Genomic DNA, 19,110 nt, shown 5'->3' on the forward strand with positions numbered 1-19,110 from the left:
TCCCACGCTTCCCTGGCCCACCGCCAGACTGCTGAGGAAAGGAGGGAGGGAGCGAGGGAGAGGAAAGGAATGGAATGGAATGAAAGAGAGAAAGCTGGAGATGGATTGAGTTTAGGGAGATAAATAAAGGAAAAAAGAAGAGGGTGAGAATCAGAGAGGAATGAGTAAAGACAGAGTGAGAAGGGAAGGGAGGGAGAGAGGAGAAAGAGTGAGGTGTGGAGGAGAGAAAGAAAGAGTGAGGTGTGGAGGAGAGAAAGAAAGAGTGGTGGAAGCCTGGAAGAGGCAGAGAGGTTTGGAGAGGGAATTGTGTGTGGAAAAGACTTTTGGAGAAAAGTGCGTCTGTCTTTGCATCTTTGTACATATTGTCAAGAAATCATACAATGAGAGATAGATGAGAGATAGAGAAAAGGGGGAAAAAAACACATTTGAGACTTCAGTATGGTTATAGTCTTCCATGACCACAATCCAGCTGCAGTCTTAATGCTTTCACACACACATGACACACACACATTCACACACAATACATCCTTTTGAAGCAGTTCAGCTTCAAAACAAAGAGAGAGTTTCAAAGCAGTAGGAGGAGAAAAAAAAGGAAAAGTGAAATCTGTGGGCAGATAATTACCCTTCAGTCCTCAATAGACCTGCATATTAATCAGCCTCAGAGGCTCCGGGGGGATCACACACACACACACACACACACACACACACACAGTCTGGCTGGCCCCCTCCAACACTACTACCACTGCAGGTCAGTGGCCCCTGAGGCCCCTAGCTTTTACAACTGTATCTAGATTTAACTTCTTGTCAAATTCAGCGAATTGCTCCTTTTAGTCGTCTGGCTGCCTGTTGCGTGTGTGTGTTCGTACTCAGTCCTGGCTCTGTGTGTGTGTGTGTGTGTGTGTGTGTGTGTGTGTGTGTGTGTGTGTGTGTGTGTGCTCGTACTCAGTCCTGGCTCTGTGAATGTGTGTGTGTGTGTGTGTGTGTGTGTGTGTGTGCTCGTACTCAGTCCTGGCTCTGTGAATGGGAAACGAACAAAGTGGCTTGGACAGTAGCACTGCTGAGCTCAAATAACAGCAACCCTTTGCAGGAATCACAGACCTCACCTTTAAAGACATGGCACACGGCACAGTACAGCACAGCACAGCTGTCCGATCCCCGATCCTGGCCTTCCGTAAATCCTGCCTGGCCGTGCCACGGTAAACATGGAGGCTTCTAATGAGAAGGCTCTCGAGGCAGGCCAGTCTTTTACTGGGGCGTTTGGTCACAGGTTTAATATAGCGCTCTGGAAGCTGAGGCACTCTTTACCACAGGCACACAGGCAGGGCCCGGCACCCTCACTGATGCAGCCAGTAGCAGCAGACATGGCCAAGGGGGTGAGAGTAGCCAGAACTATGCACTGAGTCAACCCCACAAGTGCGTGTGTGTGTGTGTGTGTGTGTGTGTGTGTGTGTGTGAGACACAACTACTGTTTACAGTGACACAGTGAGCTCAGTCAGTGTTAGTCAGCTTTGCCAGAGTTCTGAGAAAACAGGGCCAAATCCGTCCAATCAGAGCACTTTGTCAGCAGGCATATCCAAGGATGCCCGCTGCTCTCATGCAACCAGTCATGCCGGACTGCGTGGAGGCCCTGGGATTGTTGCCGTGGCGTTTCTTCCCCATCGCTGGCCACGGCCACATCACAGGGATAAACAAGCCATGACTTACAGCCATGCCATCCCTGAGCTATGCGCTTTACCTACACTTATAGGAAACACTCACCATTTAATGAGATGAGCTCTACTGACTCACACTGGAAGTGTGTGTGTGTGTGCATTTGTGTGTGTGTCTGTATGTCTGTGTGTCTATGTGCGTGTATGTGTATGTGTGTGTTTGCGCGCGCGTGAGTGTGTCTCTGTGTGTGTGTCTGTATGTCTGTGTGCGTGTATGTGTATGTTTATGTGTGTGTTTGCGCGTGTGTGTATGTGTATGTGTATGTCTGTGTTTGTGTGTGTGTCTGTGTGTGTGCAGTGGGTTACCTTTGAGGGCCAGTGAAGTCTGTAAAGCCCCCTTTACACTCACGGGACAGAGCAAGCTGTGTGTGAAAAGGAGAAGAACTGATGTTTGCTGATATACACTTCTCTTATCAAGAGCTCTTTTTGGTTTTGGTTCCTGGTTCCTTTTGGCTCCCTCAGAGATGATACTGTCTTTGTGAAATGAAAGCCTTACTGAATGACTAAGGAGATTAGCCACATCAATTTTAATTCTGAAATACCAGAGTCAGAATTATAAATGCTGATTTAGAGCCAGCACAGCAAAGTAAAAAAAAAACAGAAAACACATGAAAACAGGTGAAATGTGAACCTCGGAGGATGTGAGGACCCCTTACTGTCATATGTTTATATGTAAAGGATGTAGTGTGTCCATAGTTTTGGAGCATCAGTACAGTACATGACCAAAGTTCCTCTTGTAACTGATTGTGAACCTCTCCAGTTCCCTAAAAGGTTCCTGAACCCCAGTGGGAGAGGGGCTTTTAAAGTATTTGTGGTAAACTGGAGTGCGTCTGTAAGGAAATGATTCTGCTTGTGGAATTTGAACAATTCACGAATCTAGGCTTTGTGGGAAAGAGAGTCGGGTCCACTCCTGAGCCTCTGAGGCTGAGTAATATCCATCGGACGAGGACACTGTTGGCCGATCCACATGAAAGTGTAATAGTGGAGTCCTATTGCCCAGGGCGTCTGCGTCTAGAGTTAGTGCTGGACGGCTCGAGTCAGACTGGAGCACTGAAGCACTGCTCTGTGACGCAGTACCCAAGGCTAAGATTGAAGAGCTGGGTGTTTGATCTGCTCTGTGACGCCGTACCCAAGGCTAATATTGAAGAGCTGGGTGTTTGATCTGCACTGTGACGCAGTACCCAAGGCTAAGATTGAAGAGCTGGGTGTTTGATCTGCCCCATGAATAGAGGAGGGTGGAATAGAGGCAGCTGTTGTGGTGAGCTGGGCCAGCCAAGCCAAGCCAGAAAAAGGCCGTTCTGGTCCACACTGGGCCTCAGCAGCTGTCTCAGTGGGCACCGCGCATGGAGAATGGGCATTGTGCGGCCGTTTTGGGGGCCCCCTCGGCCCTTCTTTAGAGGAGCGGGTAATAAAAGGACTGAGGGGTCTGTGGGCACGGGGTGCCGGGGCCAGTGGCATTGTGTCTTCTGTATATCTGTTTGCCTGGGGGCCCCTTGGACGTGTGGCCCACAATGGAGGCACATCCACTAGGGGCCCGGCCGGGGTCAGTGGGGCGTGGGGATGAGAGGGATTGTGGGACATGTTATGGGCAGGCAGCCTGGAGGAGAAAAGTTTACTTTTAAAAAGCCATCAGTCTCTGTCTTTCTCTCACCCTCACCCTCTCCCTCTCTCTCTCGCTCTTTCTGCAGGATTAAAAAGTAACCGTTACAGCAGGACCTATTTGGATGCAAATGATGCCCCCTCTATTTATTTTTACCTTTTCTTCTGTCAGCTCTCCTCCCTCTGTTCCTGCTGTTGGGTTCTGTCATTGGAGAGAAAAACGCCCTCTGTGATTTATGTGTTTGTGTGTGTGTATGGAGTGTGTGTGTGTGTGTCGTATTTACACACGCTCACTCGTCTCCCCGTCTCACACTCCCATTTTGTGGCCCACCACAGGGAGACCGCAGCGGAGAGGAGTGTGTGTTTGATTACCCAGTTATGTGGAAAGACAAGGACCACTAGACTACAGTGAGGGAGAGGAGAGAACATGAGGAGAGGAGAAAACAACATCTGATAGATGCGTGTGTGTGTTTATTTGTGTGTGTGTGTGTGTGTGTGTGTGTGTGTGTGTCTGTGTGTGCGTGTTTGGTAGTGTGTGTGTCTGTCTGTGTGTGTGTGTGTGTTTAGTAGTGTGTGTGTGTGTGTTTGGTAGTGTGCGAGCGCCCCCAGGACCCGACAGTGTGTCCGTGCGTAATGCCTGGGCCTCACACGGGTTAAACATGTCTTGACGGTGTGGCTCTGCAGCCCTGCACTGCCAGCAGCACTCAGACTGAAGGCCTCCTCACTGTTTGTGTGTGCTTCTCAGTGTGCCTTTCATCACTTGATGCTATCGCATCAGAGCATCCCTGCAATCATAAACACATACCATAGAAACCCTACAGTATACATAGACCTCTCACTGCAGACTTCAGAGGCAGCCTGCTGAATGTTCTGCTAATTGAACTAATTGAACTAACAGAATGGTTCTTGATCTATGGCCCTGTTGGGTGCTTGCTGATCCGTCTAATTTAATTATGGCGTGGTCCCAGATGAGCAGTGCACTGATCTGATTTGCATGTTATTGTTACTGATTTCCCATGGCATCAGATCTTTCTCAAAGGGTCGCGGTGCCGAGGGAGAGGGTCGGTGTGTGTACAGAATTGTATAGTAGAGACTGTATGGAAAGTATAGAATGGTCTATGTGGAGGCTGTCTGGTCTGTGGCGAAGCTCACCTGCGTCAGGTGAGGTGTCAGCAGTTAAAGTTAAAGTGCTGGATGTGTGTTTGAGTGTCTGTGTAAGACTGTGCAACTGTGCGCCTCTGAGCGGGTGTGTCTGTGTGTGTATCTAGATATGTGTGTGAACTAATGTGAATGTCAGCGTGTGTGTGTGTGTGTGTGTGTGTGCGTGCGTGTGTGTACAGTACTGCGTATGTCTGTACTCTATGTGTGTGTGTGTGTTGGTACGTGTGCTGAGGTGCTGGCCTGTGGCCGGTTCAGCTGTTGTGTGTGGGGTGTTGGCTGGAGGTGTCGTCTCGTGGGTCGTCCTGTCTTGGCCTGGCAGGAGCAGAGTGGAGCTGGGCTGGGCTGGGCTGGGCTGGGCTGGGCTGGGCTGGGCTGCTGGAGCAGGGTAATGACTACTTCACTTTATGGCCCCACCGGCGACCTTGACAGCAGGCTCCATTTACAGCCTCCTCCTCCTCTCCCTCCTTCCCCAGTCTTCTACAGTCCTGCTCTCTGCTCGTAGCTCCCCGACCCAAAGCCATCACCTCGCTCCCAGACCTCCAGACCTCCAGAGCTGCAGAGCAGTGGGCCCAGCCCTGCTCCAGCCTCATGCAGCTGAGCATCCACTCCCCATGCACTCCACCTCACCGCATTCCTGCCTTGATATGTGAGGAATGAAGCATCTCTCTCTCTCTCTCTCTGTCAATCTTACTCTTTCTCCCTCCCACCCTTCTCTTTCTGTTTTTACCTTGTGTTCTTCCTCTCACTCCATATCCCTTTCTTTTTACTGTCTTTCACTCTCTCCTTCTCTGTCCAAACTCTCTCTTTTCTCTCTCTCTCCCCTCCGCTCCTCTCCCTCCCTCTCTCTCTCTGTCCTCCCTGTAATTATCGCTGTCTCATTCCTCACATGATATATGGTGGGCGAGCAGCAACAACCCCCTCACCCCTGAGCAGCACACCCCACCCACACCTCCCAAACCCCCCTGTGCATATTTCTCATAGTCTCCGTAATGGAGCCCAATCAGCCGTAATCATGAGAGGCCTTCCTCCTGCTGCTGTTGCCACGGCCACCCCCACCCCCAGCCTCTACGTCAGCTCCTCCTTCCCCTTGCACCAGCTGTGGTCCCCGCCATACGGCCGTCACCTGTTGCACGTAAATCTCCTCAGTATGGACGTCTCAGATGAGCATCGGGGAGAATCCAGTTACCCCTACACCCCCCCCCCAGGGAGTGAAGAGGACAATGAGTCCACTTCATCAAGCACAGGTCAACACTGGAGCGAGGTGGTGGTGGTGGTGGGGATAATTAGTGGCTCCCCTGCTCATCTGTGTCAATGTGTTCACTTCACCCCGTGATTATATATTATGACTCAGGCCCATGTCAGTGTCTGCACTGGAGTCTCAGTAATATATCTGAAGTAGTGGGTGTAGATCTAATGGTGAGGGGGGACGTGCCGTGGAACACAATGGTGTTTTATCATGGACTGGGCTTATCTGCTTGACCCATTACAGTGGCAGGAGTGGTGCTGGATGTCTTGGGACATGAAAAACAGCAGTGGTTTAGTGAGGATTAACCTTTAGTGGTCATAAAAGACTGTTTTAGTATCAGTAGCTGCATACGGCCCCTTAAGCACTTTAGGTCTTAATTGATGCTCTTTGCCAGTAGATATTTTTGTGCTGGTGGCTTTGAAGAACTTTTCTGGAATGTCCCTTTCTGCTGGAGAGAAACAGACCCGCAGTCGGTGCAGTTCCTTTTGATCATTAGCTGGTAACTGGATCCGTTGTTGTGCTTTCTTCTGTGGGGAGTGTTTTCATATGCTTTTGTTGAACCGCAATAAAACATCCTGGCTATGGGGAACTATGACATTATGACTTCATGCCTTTAATTTAGCGCTCATACAAATGCACATGTTCAGGCACACACACACACACACACACACACACACACACATACTCTCATGCTCACATACACCTGCACACACATACACAAGCAGGCATACTCAGCATTAAAGACAGAGGGTCAAAATAGATCCAAATGTGTTTGTACTCATAGCCTTTTTGATGGAAACTTGCTGGCATTAACACTGAATGTCAGTGCAGAAAAAGCCTCCAACCAAAATGTCTGCATGATTCATTGATTAGCCTACTGCTTCAGCTCTAACCAATGATTACTTCTGTTGTTGTCCTCTGCTCAGGTCTAACCAATGATTACTTCTGTTCTTGCCCTCTGCTCAGGTCTAACCAATGATTACTTCTGTTCTTGTTAGTCCCCTGCTTCAGCTCTAACCAATGATTACTTCTGTTCTTGTTAGTCTCCTGCTTCAGCTCTAACCAATGACTACCTCTGTTCCTATCCTCTGCTCAGGTCTACCCATCAGCACTTATGCCAAGTACTGCTATCGAAAGCTGCAGAAGGTGGCAGTCTCTGGAGGAAAGAAGGTGAGGAATGAAGGGGACTTGGAGAGTATATACTGTATATATATATATATATATAGGAGAATAGTATATGTGTTATTGCTAATATAGGGGGAGAGATTTCTAAGATTATATATACTGTATATATATATATAGGAGAAGAGTACATGTGTTATTGCTAGTATAGGGGGAGAGATTTATAAGAGTATATATATATATATATAGGAGAAAAGTGTATGTGTTATTGCTAATATAGGGGGAGGGGCTGGGGTTACACTGTAAACATCAAGCTGTATAAGGCTGGGCATGGTCCTGCAAATGCACTCCGAATAACCTCTGTTAATGTTTGAAATGAAACCTCAGGTTTCACATTGTTCTGGCTTACTGATAGCGAAATTGTTGGGTTTCCTCTCTGTGAAGTGCACCGAGGCCTGGAAAGCCCCTCTCTCTCTCTCTTTCCTCTCGTCTCTTCTCATCTCTGTGGTTGTTATGAGTTATTGAAGCCCCCGAGGTTAGCAGTGGCTGTGAAGCGTGGTGAGTGTGGAGCTTTCCGGGAGAGCTAACATGTGTTAGCAATCACAGCCACTGTCCCTCTGCAGCAGTCTGTTAGCCAGACACTAATCTGCTAAGCAAAGTTGAGGTGTGTGTGTGTGTGTGTGTGTGTGTGTGTGTGTGTGTGTGTGTGTGTGTGTGTGTCTGTCTGTGAGGGGTAGAGATGGGACACTCCATCTACTCAGACAGCTTCTCTGGCCTCTGTTCAACCCCTCCAAACCTGGGGTTGGAAGAAGCTTGGAAGAAATAAAAGAGAAGAAAAAAGGAACTAAAAGGGAGCAACTTTGGCTGGGCTTTAGAGAGTGGAGTGTGTGTGTGTGTGTGTGTGGGGGGGGTCAAAACAACCTCTCAGCCCCAGTGTCATCCCTAGAACCCATAAAGTCCCTAAACTAAAGTGTTAGGGTCTGAGGGAGCGCTGGATGTTCAGAGTTAGCGTAGCGGTAGCAGTAGCAGTAGCGCAGACAGCCCTCCACCCAGGCCTCCACGGTCCCTCCACCCTGTAATCTCTTGTCCCACCGCTGTCTCCACACGCTCACAGCTGCCTGCCCTGGAGGTGGGGCTATTTTTAGCCCAGCTCAGCTGAGACACACAGCACACTGGGGTCAGACAGCTATCACTGCGTGTGCTGTCCAGGTTTCAGCTGGCTAACGCTACAGAAAAGCAATTTGTTGTCCAGTCAGCTCAGGAGGACTATGATGTTTGTAACACGTACTCTGAGCTAGTAATTTTACCTCCTAGTCCCACTTCCTGATTCAGGAGTCTTGTCAGCTGGCAAATGCTGCTGTGTGTGCAGCACCATCTTAAGTCATCTCCTGTTTGACCCCTGAACCCACACATCCCCTCCACCATGACTAACCCCTGGCTTCTCCCCTGCTCCCTGCAGGGCCTGCGGAAGCCCACCCTGGAGGAGATCGACCACGGGCGCAACGGCATTGTGACGCCGTCGCTGTTCGGCAGCGCCCTGGAAGAGATCATGGAGCGGCAGAGCCAGCTGTTCCCCGAGCGCAGGCTGCCCTGGGTGCAGGTGCAGCTCTCACAGTATGTGCTGGCCCTGGGCGGCGCACAGACCGAGGGCATCTTCAGGTGAGGAGGGCAACGTGTGTGTGTGTGTGTGTGTCAATGTGGATGTGTGTGTGTGTCTGTGTGCACTCAACAGCAATGCTGTGTGTGATGCAAGGTGAGGATATGCATGCCAAGCAAAGGAAGGGGGCCACACCAGGAACACACACCAGGAGAGAGCCGACTCCATGCAGGGAGAGCTGTCGTGTCTTGGATTGTCTTTTGGAAGGTTAGGAAGGGAGGTGTTCTAACAGACCACCGAATCACAATGCCCAGGAAGCACCACTCTGTCTTCTCAGCGACCCCTCAAGCACAGCACTGGACATAAACAGAGAGCGCAGAGTACTGGAGGATATGGAGAGAATCCCGCTAACTCTTTCACATCCTCTCACTGGCCCAGGGAGGAAGAGGGGACCGGGGTTGTCGAGTGTGTGTGTGTGTGTGTGTGTGTGTGTGTGTGAGTGTGTTCTGTTCCTCTGATGTCTGGCTGCGTTAATCACCCAAACAAACACACTCTGGGTCTTTAAAGCGCAAGGGGTTAATTAGTCACCTCTCTGTTCCTGCGGCCGCCTTTGATTCCGGCCCCTTTCCCAGAGCGACGGCATGCTGAGCTGGGTGTTCCTCTACCCCTGCAGATCTTGAAGCCTCGGCACAGTCCGCTGGGTGGTCCCACACACACACACACGGAAACACACACACACACACACACACACGTGGAAACACACACAGAATGTCCATTCAAACAAAACATTAATCTGTTTGACATTCGTTCAAAATACAATTACAGAGATCAAAAGCGTGACATCTCAAAGGCCCGCATCTCTAAGACCATGAGAGGGAGAACCAGAAGACATTTAAGGTTCCTCTCGACCTCAATCAAAGGCCAGAGAGAGTGAACGCTACTTGAGAGGGAGAACCAGGAGACATTTAAGGTTCCTCTCGACCTCAATCAAAGGCCAGAGAGAGTGAACGCTACTTGAGAGGGAGAACCAGAAGACATTTAAGGTTCCTCTCGACCTCAATCAAAGGCCAGAGAGAGTGAACGCTACTTGAGAGGGAGAACCAGAAGACATTTAAGGTTCCTCTCGACCTCAATCAAAGGCCAGAGAGAGTGAACGCTACTTGAGAGGGAGAACCAGAAGACATTTAAGGTTCCTCTCGACCTCAATCAAAGGCCAGAGAGAGTGAACGCTACTTGTTTGGGCTCGGTCACGTCTCACTGAGATGCATCCCTCAATTACAGGCGCTTTATTCCTGGGCACGGTTGTGTAAACACAGAGCCGGGCTTGGCTGGATGTGGAATATATATGTGTGTGTGTGTGTGTGTTGTTGTTTGCAGCATAAACACATAAATACATCTGTGTGTGCTTAGGGGTGCATGTGTACAGTAATGAGAGAGAGGGAAAGAGTGCTCACTTGTGTACACTTGGAAGGGAGTGAAAATATCCATGTATGTCTGGTTATTGTTTATGTGCATATATGTGTGTTTGTGTATGTGTGTATTTACATGTGTGAGTGTGTTAATGATAGAGAAGGACAGACCATTTAAAACTTGTGTATGCTGAGGCGAAAGTGAGAATGCTGTTTACAGGACGAGTTTTGCGCCTTTATTCTGCCTTGCCATTCTGTATAAAAGGTATGAACACAGAATGGGTCGTTCCGCCTTTAAGCCGGCCACGGAGGGTAGTCAAAGAGCCCGATCAACATCTGTGTAAAAGGGAGAGCCGGTATGGCAGGATGGGGGTGTGATGCAGCCTAGCAGCTAACCAAAACGAAGCAAGACTACTGTGTTGTCAGAACACACAAATCCGACTTGATAAGCATAAATATGATGTATATGATGCACACTAACTTTGCTTGAGTCTGAACATATCTATAAATGTGCACGGCTTGCAAGAGCCTGCTGACATAAGTTCACCGGTCATTGTTTTTGAAAGTAAGAGGTAGGCTAGTTTATTCATGACGCAGACGCTATGGTGCATTCGAGACCACTCTGAATTCAGAGCATCTGACATTATATCTCCCAGCTCTGACTTTAATGAGTTCAAGCCAAATGGTATCAATAATGATGCAATAATCAATATTACATATTACAATAATTTTGTTAACTATGTTTTCATTTTGACACACTGCCTCTTCATGCATCTTCTAACATATTTAAAAAGGTTTTTAATAATAATCATAATTTTTTGTCCAAGTTTTTGAGTCAGAGTTTGAAATATCCAAGTTTGTCCTGAATGTGGAATTGTTAAATGTTGGTTGAATGTAAACAAGAAAAGCCCCTATCATGAGAGGTTTTCTTAACACCAATATAGCAGGATCTCTTTTTAAAGGGGCTGCTGACTACCCACACTCACAGATAGGTCCCATGCCGAGTGTGTGCATGTGTGTGTCAAGACAAGACTGTTAATCACCAGCTATTGTGCCACAGGATGTGCCCCGCTACTAAAGCGGCACCAGCCACTGACCAGATAGCAGGCCTGTCTGACCTCCCTCCCTCCAGAGAGAGAGAGAGAGAGAAAGAGAGAGAGTGGAAGCAGAGATAAACACATTTCTCCATGTCCGCCTCCCTTTCTTTTTTTTTTTTTTTTTTTTTTGTCGTTCTTCAAATTTGACGTCCCTCGCCTTCCAAGCGGGACGTGGAAATTGCCAGGAAATTCATTTCTGACAGTTTATTTTCAAAACGTGCCTTGTGTCTCCTGTCTCTGTTTTTCTTTCCCCTCCTTGTTTTCTTTTTTTGGTGTTTGTGTGTGTGTGTGTGTGTGTGTGTGTGTGATCGGCGTTGTCCTCATGGCTCATCGCTCAAGTTTCCCGCATGTTTACACTTGGCATGTAAGGCAATACCTTGAGCAGCTCAACTCAACCTTGTCAACACACACACACACAGCTCATGCACACACACATATACACACACGGTCAACCGTCCGTTATAATTACGTTTTCGAAGGGATAGTATGACCATGGTCTCGGGGTCACATGGATTCACTCAGACTCGCGTGTGTGTTTTTGTTCTGTGTGTGTGTGTGTGTGTGGACCACACCAGGGTCATACTAAAGCCATACCAGTGTCTCAGTTGAACAAGCACCACCTGGTGGTTACGTGTCATAAATGACAGGTGGACACTGGAGAGGGTTGGCATGAGATTGAACTGTCTCAGTATTTGTGTGACTAATGTCCACGCTCACATCACAGGGTACCAGGAGACATTGACGAGGTCAACGCCCTCAAGCTTCAGGTGGATCAGTGGAAAATTCCGGAGAACCTCTCAGATCCTAATGTCCCAGGTGAGAGAGAGTGCGGTTGAGTTGATAAATATAAAGTTGACATTGAGAAATATAAAGGTTAAAGTAACATTATTGCATGAGGAAAGTTAATCCAGCCTCATGGCATCAGAAAGCCCACCATTGCTGCGCAGGGAGAATGGTGTTGGTGTGTTTCAAACAGCCAGTCAGTCTGTTTATAACCCTGCAGTCTCACTCTAATTTCTCTCCCTTTCTCTTTCTCTCTCTCTCTCTCTCTCTCCCCCTCTCTCTGGTAGCCTCCCTGTTGAAGCTGTGGTACCGTGAGCTGGAGGAGCCGGTGATCCCTCAGAGCTTCTATAAGCAGTGCATCACCAACTACGAGGACCCAGAGGCAGCCATCAGCGTGGTGCAGTCTCTACCGGAGCTCAGCAGACTGGTGCTCTGCTACTTCATCAACTTCTTACAGGTACACACACACAAGCACGCACACGCACACACATAAGCGCACACGCACACACACGCACATATACACACACGCAAGCACACACAAGCACGCAAACACACACATACGCTCGTACACACACACACACACACACACACAAACGAGATTGTGAGAAATGCTGTTGAACAGCACAGGTCAGTGTGGGCCTGTGTGTGAGTAATGACTGTTATGTGGTTAATGAGAGGTCCCAAGCAGTCTTCAGCTGACAAATGACTAGATGTGGGGATCAGAAGAAAAGTGCCTCTGACCACACAAGCAGAGAGACAACCAGAACACACAGGTGGTGCGTGTTTTTATGGATGTGTGTGTGTGTGTGTGTGTGTCTCTCTGTTTGTCTGCACTGGTGCGTGTACGTGCTCGTGTGCATGTGTGTGTGCCTGTGTGAATGAGTGTGTGTGTGTGTGTGTGAGGCGGGGCAGGTTGAGAAGGAAGTGAGTAACAAGCAATTGAGAAGAAAAGCAAAGAGACCAGATGTTGTGATCTCAGCCTCCAGTGGCCCTGGCTTTACTGCCACTGTGGTGGTGTTCAAATAGAACTACAAACAGCACTTCCCACACAACACTCACAACACACAGCACTTTCTCCTTCTCTCTCTCTCTTCAGTGCAAAGAATAGAAAGCAATTTAACAGCACATTAATTGACACACCCTACCTTTTCTTTCTCTCTCTCGCCCTCTCCCTCTCTCTCTGATTCATGCAGGTCTTCGCCCAGCCAGTGAATGTGAGTAAGACTAAGATGGATGTGAACAACCTGGCCATGGTGATGGCTCCTAACTGCTTGCGCTGCCAGTCGGACGACCCCCGCATCATCTTCGAGAACACGCGCAAGGAGATGTCCTTCCTCCGCGTGCTCATCGTGCACCTGGACACCAGCTTCGTCAAGGGGATCATCTGAGCGTGCTCCTGGACTCTTGTGACCACCCCCCCCCCCCACCTACCACCATACCCCCCTCAGCTGTCCCACCCCCAATCAATCACTGTTCTCCTCCAGCATCATCTGTCCCGCAGTCAGCTCAGTTCCAACCTGCCACTTCCAGTGACTCAAGACTGCAGACGGTTTTCTCCCTCTGAGTGGATTATCTCTTGTGCTACGTATGATCTTTGCTGAGATTTGGACTGCTGTAAGAGTGATGTCTCCACAGGGTCCTCTCCAGGCCTTTGGATCTCCACAAGGTCCTCTCCAGGCCTTTGGATCTCCACAGGGTCCTCTCCAGGCCTCTGCTCCGCACACTGGACTATGCTGGCCTCAAACTCAGCATGATGTGAGCAGCAATAATGAAACCGTGATGAAATAAAAGCAGAGACTTATACTGTGTACAATATACCGTGCAGGGACTTTTGTTTCGTAAAAAAAAAAAAAAAAGAAAAGAAAAAATTTTTACTTTTAAAGGCTTTTAAAGATGAGAGCATGAAGAGCACACATGGTCTTTTTTCTTCTTCCCGCCCTTTTCTGTGATGGTGAACAATCTTCGTCCAGGACCAGGACGACCACCATGGACATGTCAGAGAGTTTAACTTGTATCCTTTTTCGATCTTTAATTAAGCGTATGTGAGCAACATTTCTCCCCCATCTCTCTCTCTCTCTAATTTAATTTGGAATTTCAGTTGTTTATTTAATTCACATTATTTGTAGGCACAGGCCCAGTTTGAGGGCGAGGAAGGTCTTAACCCTTCATCAGGTTGACAAACAATAGACCTGCTGTTTCGGCCCTCGGATGGAAGAAAAATAAATATTTATACGTCCCTGAGAGCCTGTCCATGAATGGTGAAAAAGGCTTGGCTAGCCACACACACACAGTTCATGTGTGTGTGAGTGTGTGTGTGTGTGTGCGTGTGAGTGTGTGTGTGTGATTGTGTGTGCGTGCTGAAGGGAGAAATGCTGGCTCTGGCCTCTGAAGGCACGAGAAATCACATGTCCCGCACAGCTCGGCGGTAGATTCCACCGCAAATGAAAAACAAAGTGGAATGTTTCTCTCTGGAGCCTATTCAGCTGTTTCACTGCAGACAATTACAGTAGGACCGAGAGGAGGAACGAGAGCCAGAGGGAGGGCAGAGCAGCAGCCTGTGGTGGTGGTAGTGATGGTGGAGCTGGTTCTTAAAAAATAGCTACTTCACCCCCACCCTCTCCCTCCCCCAGAGATGAACAATTATACCTTTGATGGAGCCCATGAAAGATGCTAATTTTAACCATTAGCAGGTCAGAGGAAAGGAATGCAAGGGGAGGCGAGCTGCACAGGATCGGGTTCTTCTGTCAGGGCAGAACGATCTGGATGCTCTGCTAGACTGGAGCGATCTTCAAGGGCTCCTCGTGTTATCTTAGTCCCACTTGGGACCACCCAGTGGTGGGATCTTTGTGCACGCAAAGGGTCACACAAATCTGAAATATGAGTGACAGTGATAGCCAAAGAACTATTTAGTGCCAGCGAGGGGTCCCTCGTGGATAAGGCTCTCTGACGTTTTGGAAGAACCTGTGAAGTGTCAAAAAGACTTCTGAAATCACTACCCTGAGGGGAGAGTGCTGCCTTTTATGCTGATGAACCCTCTGTAATCATGCAGTCAGGTAACATTCATTACCCTACTAAATACAAATACCATACAATAAGCTCAATGTTATAAAATAAAGAAAATTCAAAAATGGGCAGGAACAAAACTAGTGATAGACTTTGGTTGTAGGCCACAGCCACAGACTGGTTCCAGTTGTTAATCACGCGCAGCACAAGTCAAACTGCTCGGAGGAAACCATTACCAAACCCCAACTAAACTGATATTTTTAGGCTGGGAAATCGCCTAACAAGGACTTTCCTATTCACCCTAAAGTCTGTACCTCAGACCGAAGGAGGGGTGGAAGAAAGCTGAAAGGCCAGCCTGCACAGACGGCTCAGTATATTTAGCTCTGTGGTCGTGTGCAGGACTGGGTTTTAGCACTCCCCTCTCTCTCCCACTGACTACCCACACTGACAGTGGTTGTCTGTACTGCACCATAGGTCATGTGCTGTGTGTATGTGTGTGTGTGTGTGTGTGTGAATGTGTGTGTGTGTGTGTGACAGAGACTGAAAGTGAATGAGTCTGAAAGTTGAGATTTGTGTATATGTTTGGGTATAGATAGACACATATAGTATGGGTAGACTTCCCCAAAGCTACAGGGCCTAAAATGAAAGGGTACAGGCAGGCCCCAAATGGTCCCAAAATGGAGCATAGCAGGTTGTTAAAAAACTATTGCCTTCTGAACTGAATCTTCTACCTACTGTACTCTCTGTGTCTGGTCCCAGTTGTTCAGAAAAGCAACTTGAATCGGTATGGTTTTGGAAAGCGTATGCAGCAACAGATACTTCTCCATAGATAATATACTACTCTTGATATTAAAGTTTGTGTGTGTGTGTGTGTGTGTGTTGGACAACCTAAGGCCAGCTGGGTGTGTCACACATTCTCAGCTATTCTCAACTCAGCACTCTCCCTTACCAGCCCACAGGAGGAACCCTTCTGCAGTGCAGTGAGGCGTATGGTTCGCTAGCCTGAAATACACTCTGGATAGAATTACCAGAGGTTCCAGTTCATTAAATACCTATCTCTTCTATCACCTTCTGTGCTCAGACTCTTTCTCTCTCTCTCTCGCTCTCACTCTTCTTTCCCTGGTTATTCCCTCCCTCTGACATGTGTAGAGATTCAAACCTTGCCAGGGATTTCACTGTAATAAATACTCCAGTCAAAACAGCTGAAGGGGAATTTGAGGATTCTGTGTACAGTAATCACATACAGACACACACACGCTCACTCATACACACACATTGCTTGCAGACAGACACGGGCAAACCCACACAGGCAAGCACAATTCTACACAACCTTCCTACCCAGGGCCTGTTACATAGTTTCACCATGGCTGGTTTGTGTGGAAAGATTGGGTCTCCAACCGTGTGTACATATGATGACATGTGAATAGCCGCACGCTGCTGATTACTGTATGTTTAAACCACGACTCATGCTGTTTGAGTCGTCAAGAACACAGAAGAAGAAATAAGATAAGAAACACATTCAGAGTTTTGTTATTTTCTTGTTTCAGTTGTTGGTTCTCTCCCCTTTGCCCTCCAGTTTAAATCCATGCATTTCTGTGTTTTGTTGATAGATGTATATATATATACTGTACGCTCCAGCCTCTGCCAGTGGGTGATGACTGGTCAATAGTGTGATTGATAAGAGAGGAAGCAGGAGAGTGATGCCCCCACACACACATACCCCTCCTAATGTTTGCACTTAATACCCCCTCCACTTACTACATACCCCCACCCCCCGGGCTCATCTCTGGTGTGAGTGTTGGAGGCTCACACCAGAGTTGATGTATTATTGATCTTTGTTGTAAATGCTCTTGGCAAGTTTTTTTTTTCTTTTCTTCCTGAGGTATGTTGAGTGTGTGAGTGTGTGAAAAAAAATACAAAATCTTTGTTGGATGTGGATGCATTTAGATATCCATAGTTTCCTAAATAATAAATAATTGCGGGAAAAAATAAAGTTTGTAAATTTACTGAGAAGTAAAAGACTGCAATGCTTCTGTCAGTGTGGTTGTTTGCCCACACACACCCCCCCCCACACACACACACACACGTACAACTATTCACCACATATGTACATTGTTGACAGATGTACAGAATGAACTCCAGATGTTTAGGCTCTGTCTTTCCCCACAACAACATGGGCAACATGCAGAAGACAAAGAGATCGAAAGCCCCAGCCTTAATCCCCCAATCCCTCTGTAATTCAAATGTGCTGATTCACTGCAGCACCCACAGCCATGACACCAGGGCGACAACACTCCCCGACCCCACAGCTGCACGCCGGGCTCACTGGAGACAGTTTGCGGGCCGTGGGTCCAGGGATTGGCATTGATACTGCCCACAACCAAGATTATCAGGATTCCAGATGGATTTAAGAGGCTTGCTGTCATATTTGTACCTCAGCTGGTAGAATGTGACCCAGAGCAACAAGGCTATAACACTATAAGTCAAGGGCTCAGTTCTTAAGAAGCACAACTACTAACACACAGGTAGTACTTCATTTGAGCCCTCCTTCGAGAGAGAGAGAGAGAGAGAGAGAGAGAGAGAGAGAGAGAGAGGGGGGAGGGAGGGAGAGATGAAGGAGAGGCAAAGGAACATAACATGAGTGGTATGAGGTAACAACAGAGATCTAGGAAAGAGGGAGGAGCCAGAGAAGGTAACAGATAAGACCAGGGGAGATGTCATGGTCAGGGATGAGGAGCTAACTGCATCCTGACTAACAACTAAGATGGCAACAACGTCAGCATCAAGCGCCCCACCACCACGACAACAACATCAGCATCAAGCACCCCTCCACCACGACAACAACATCAGCATCAAGCGCCCCTCCACCACGACAACGATATCAGCATCAAGCGCCCCTCCACCACGACAACAACATCAGCATCAAGCACCCCTCCACCACGACAACAGCAGCAGCATCAAGCACCCCTCCACCACGACAACAACAGCAGCATCAAGCACCCCTCCACCACGACAACAACAGCAGCATCAAGCGCCCCTCAGGGTGCTACATCTGCGTCTAGTGCAGATTGTCATCAGGCCAACACAAACATGGCCACCCATTACAAACTGGGGAATAGTCGAGCTATTCTTTATTTCTATACTACAGTGTAGTTAATTACTCGTATGAAGAGTATTTTCGTACACGTGTGTCTGTGTGTGGGGGAAGGGGGAGTGCTAAAAAGGGATTTTGCATGTCTTTTGTCATTTCTATAGATGTATGTTTACATTGCATTTACATTACATTTACATTTACATTTACATTTAGTCATTTAGCAGACGCTTTTGTCCAAAGCGACGTACAAGGGAGAGAACAGTCAAGCTAAGAGCAATAAAAAGCATGGTGTAACAATAAATACTACTTTACATGAGAATTAGAAAAACAACGACCTAGAAAAAAGGGAAAAGAAGTGCAGGAATGTAACTGCTGAAGTGCAAGTTAAGCGCTAGTCAGGTGCCAGTTAGGAAGGGAGGTGCTCTCTGAAGAGTTGGGTCTTCAAAAGCTTCTTGAAGGTAGAGAGGGACGCCCCTGCTCTGGTAGTACTAGGCAGTTCGTTCCACCAACGTGGAACTACAAATGAAAATAGTCTGGATTGCCGTGCTTGCACAGACGGCAGTGCCAAACGACGCTCACTAGACGAGCGCAGCGTCCTGGGTGTAACATTTGCCCTTACAAGAGCATTTAGGTAGGTGGGAGCAGAACCAGCAAGCACTCTGTAGGCAAGCATAAGTGACTTGAACTTAATGCGAGCAGCTACTGGCATCCAGTGGAGCTCAATGAGTAGCGGGGTGACGTGTGCCCTTTTCGGTTGGTTGAACACCAGACGCGCCGCCGCGTTCTGGATCATCTGTAGTGGTTTCACCATGCAAGCCGGCAGGCCCGTTAGGAGGGCGTTGCAGTAGTCAAGGCGGGAGCTCACCAAGGTTTGCACCAGCAGCTGGGTGGCATACTGGGTTAAGTACGGCCTGATTTTGCGGATGTTGTATAGCGCAAAGCGGCACGACCTGGAGACAGAGGCGATGTGGGCCGTGAAGGTCAGTTGGTCATCAATAATGACCCCGAGGTTTCTTGCTGTTTCTTGCCCCCCATCATCATCTTCTCCTCATAACACCCTGCTTTTGCCTCTCATTTCTCCATATGCTTTGCCTGTAATGATTCTGCATGAGTCTTTATTGGTGAGATAAAGTGTTGAACCTGGTATTAAATTGCCTCAAGGAGCGTTTCAGGACCTAGCAGACATTCAGTACACTCATAAACAACCAGCAACGTGAGGCCGACACCAAGACCAATGATGTGCTGTTATTGTGAGGGAACGGAGAGAGTTACAGGGCAGACGGAATGATG

General features: G+C 48.2%; 1 protein-coding gene across 3 annotated transcripts in view; it reads left to right on the top strand.

Moving 5' to 3' along the window:
- Positions 1–16,739, top strand: part of arhgap46b (Rho GTPase activating protein 46b) — an 85,379-nt gene extending 68,640 nt beyond the window's left edge. For all 3 annotated transcript variants that reach the window (XM_031566511.2, XM_031566512.2, XM_031566513.2), the window contains 5 exons: positions 6,812–6,885; positions 8,297–8,496; positions 11,665–11,756; positions 12,011–12,180; positions 12,917–16,739. In XM_031566511.2, coding sequence (XP_031422371.1) covers positions 6,812–6,885; positions 8,297–8,496; positions 11,665–11,756; positions 12,011–12,180; positions 12,917–13,111 — 731 coding nt within the window. In that variant the 3' untranslated portion in view covers positions 13,112–16,739. The remainder of the gene's footprint in view (positions 1–6,811; positions 6,886–8,296; positions 8,497–11,664; positions 11,757–12,010; positions 12,181–12,916) is intronic.
- Positions 16,740–19,110: the final 2,371 nt, after the last annotated feature.

Source organism: Clupea harengus, chromosome 4 (genome assembly GCF_900700415.2).
Source record: "Clupea harengus chromosome 4, Ch_v2.0.2, whole genome shotgun sequence".
NCBI classification, from domain to species: Eukaryota; Metazoa; Chordata; class Actinopteri; order Clupeiformes; family Clupeidae; genus Clupea; species Clupea harengus.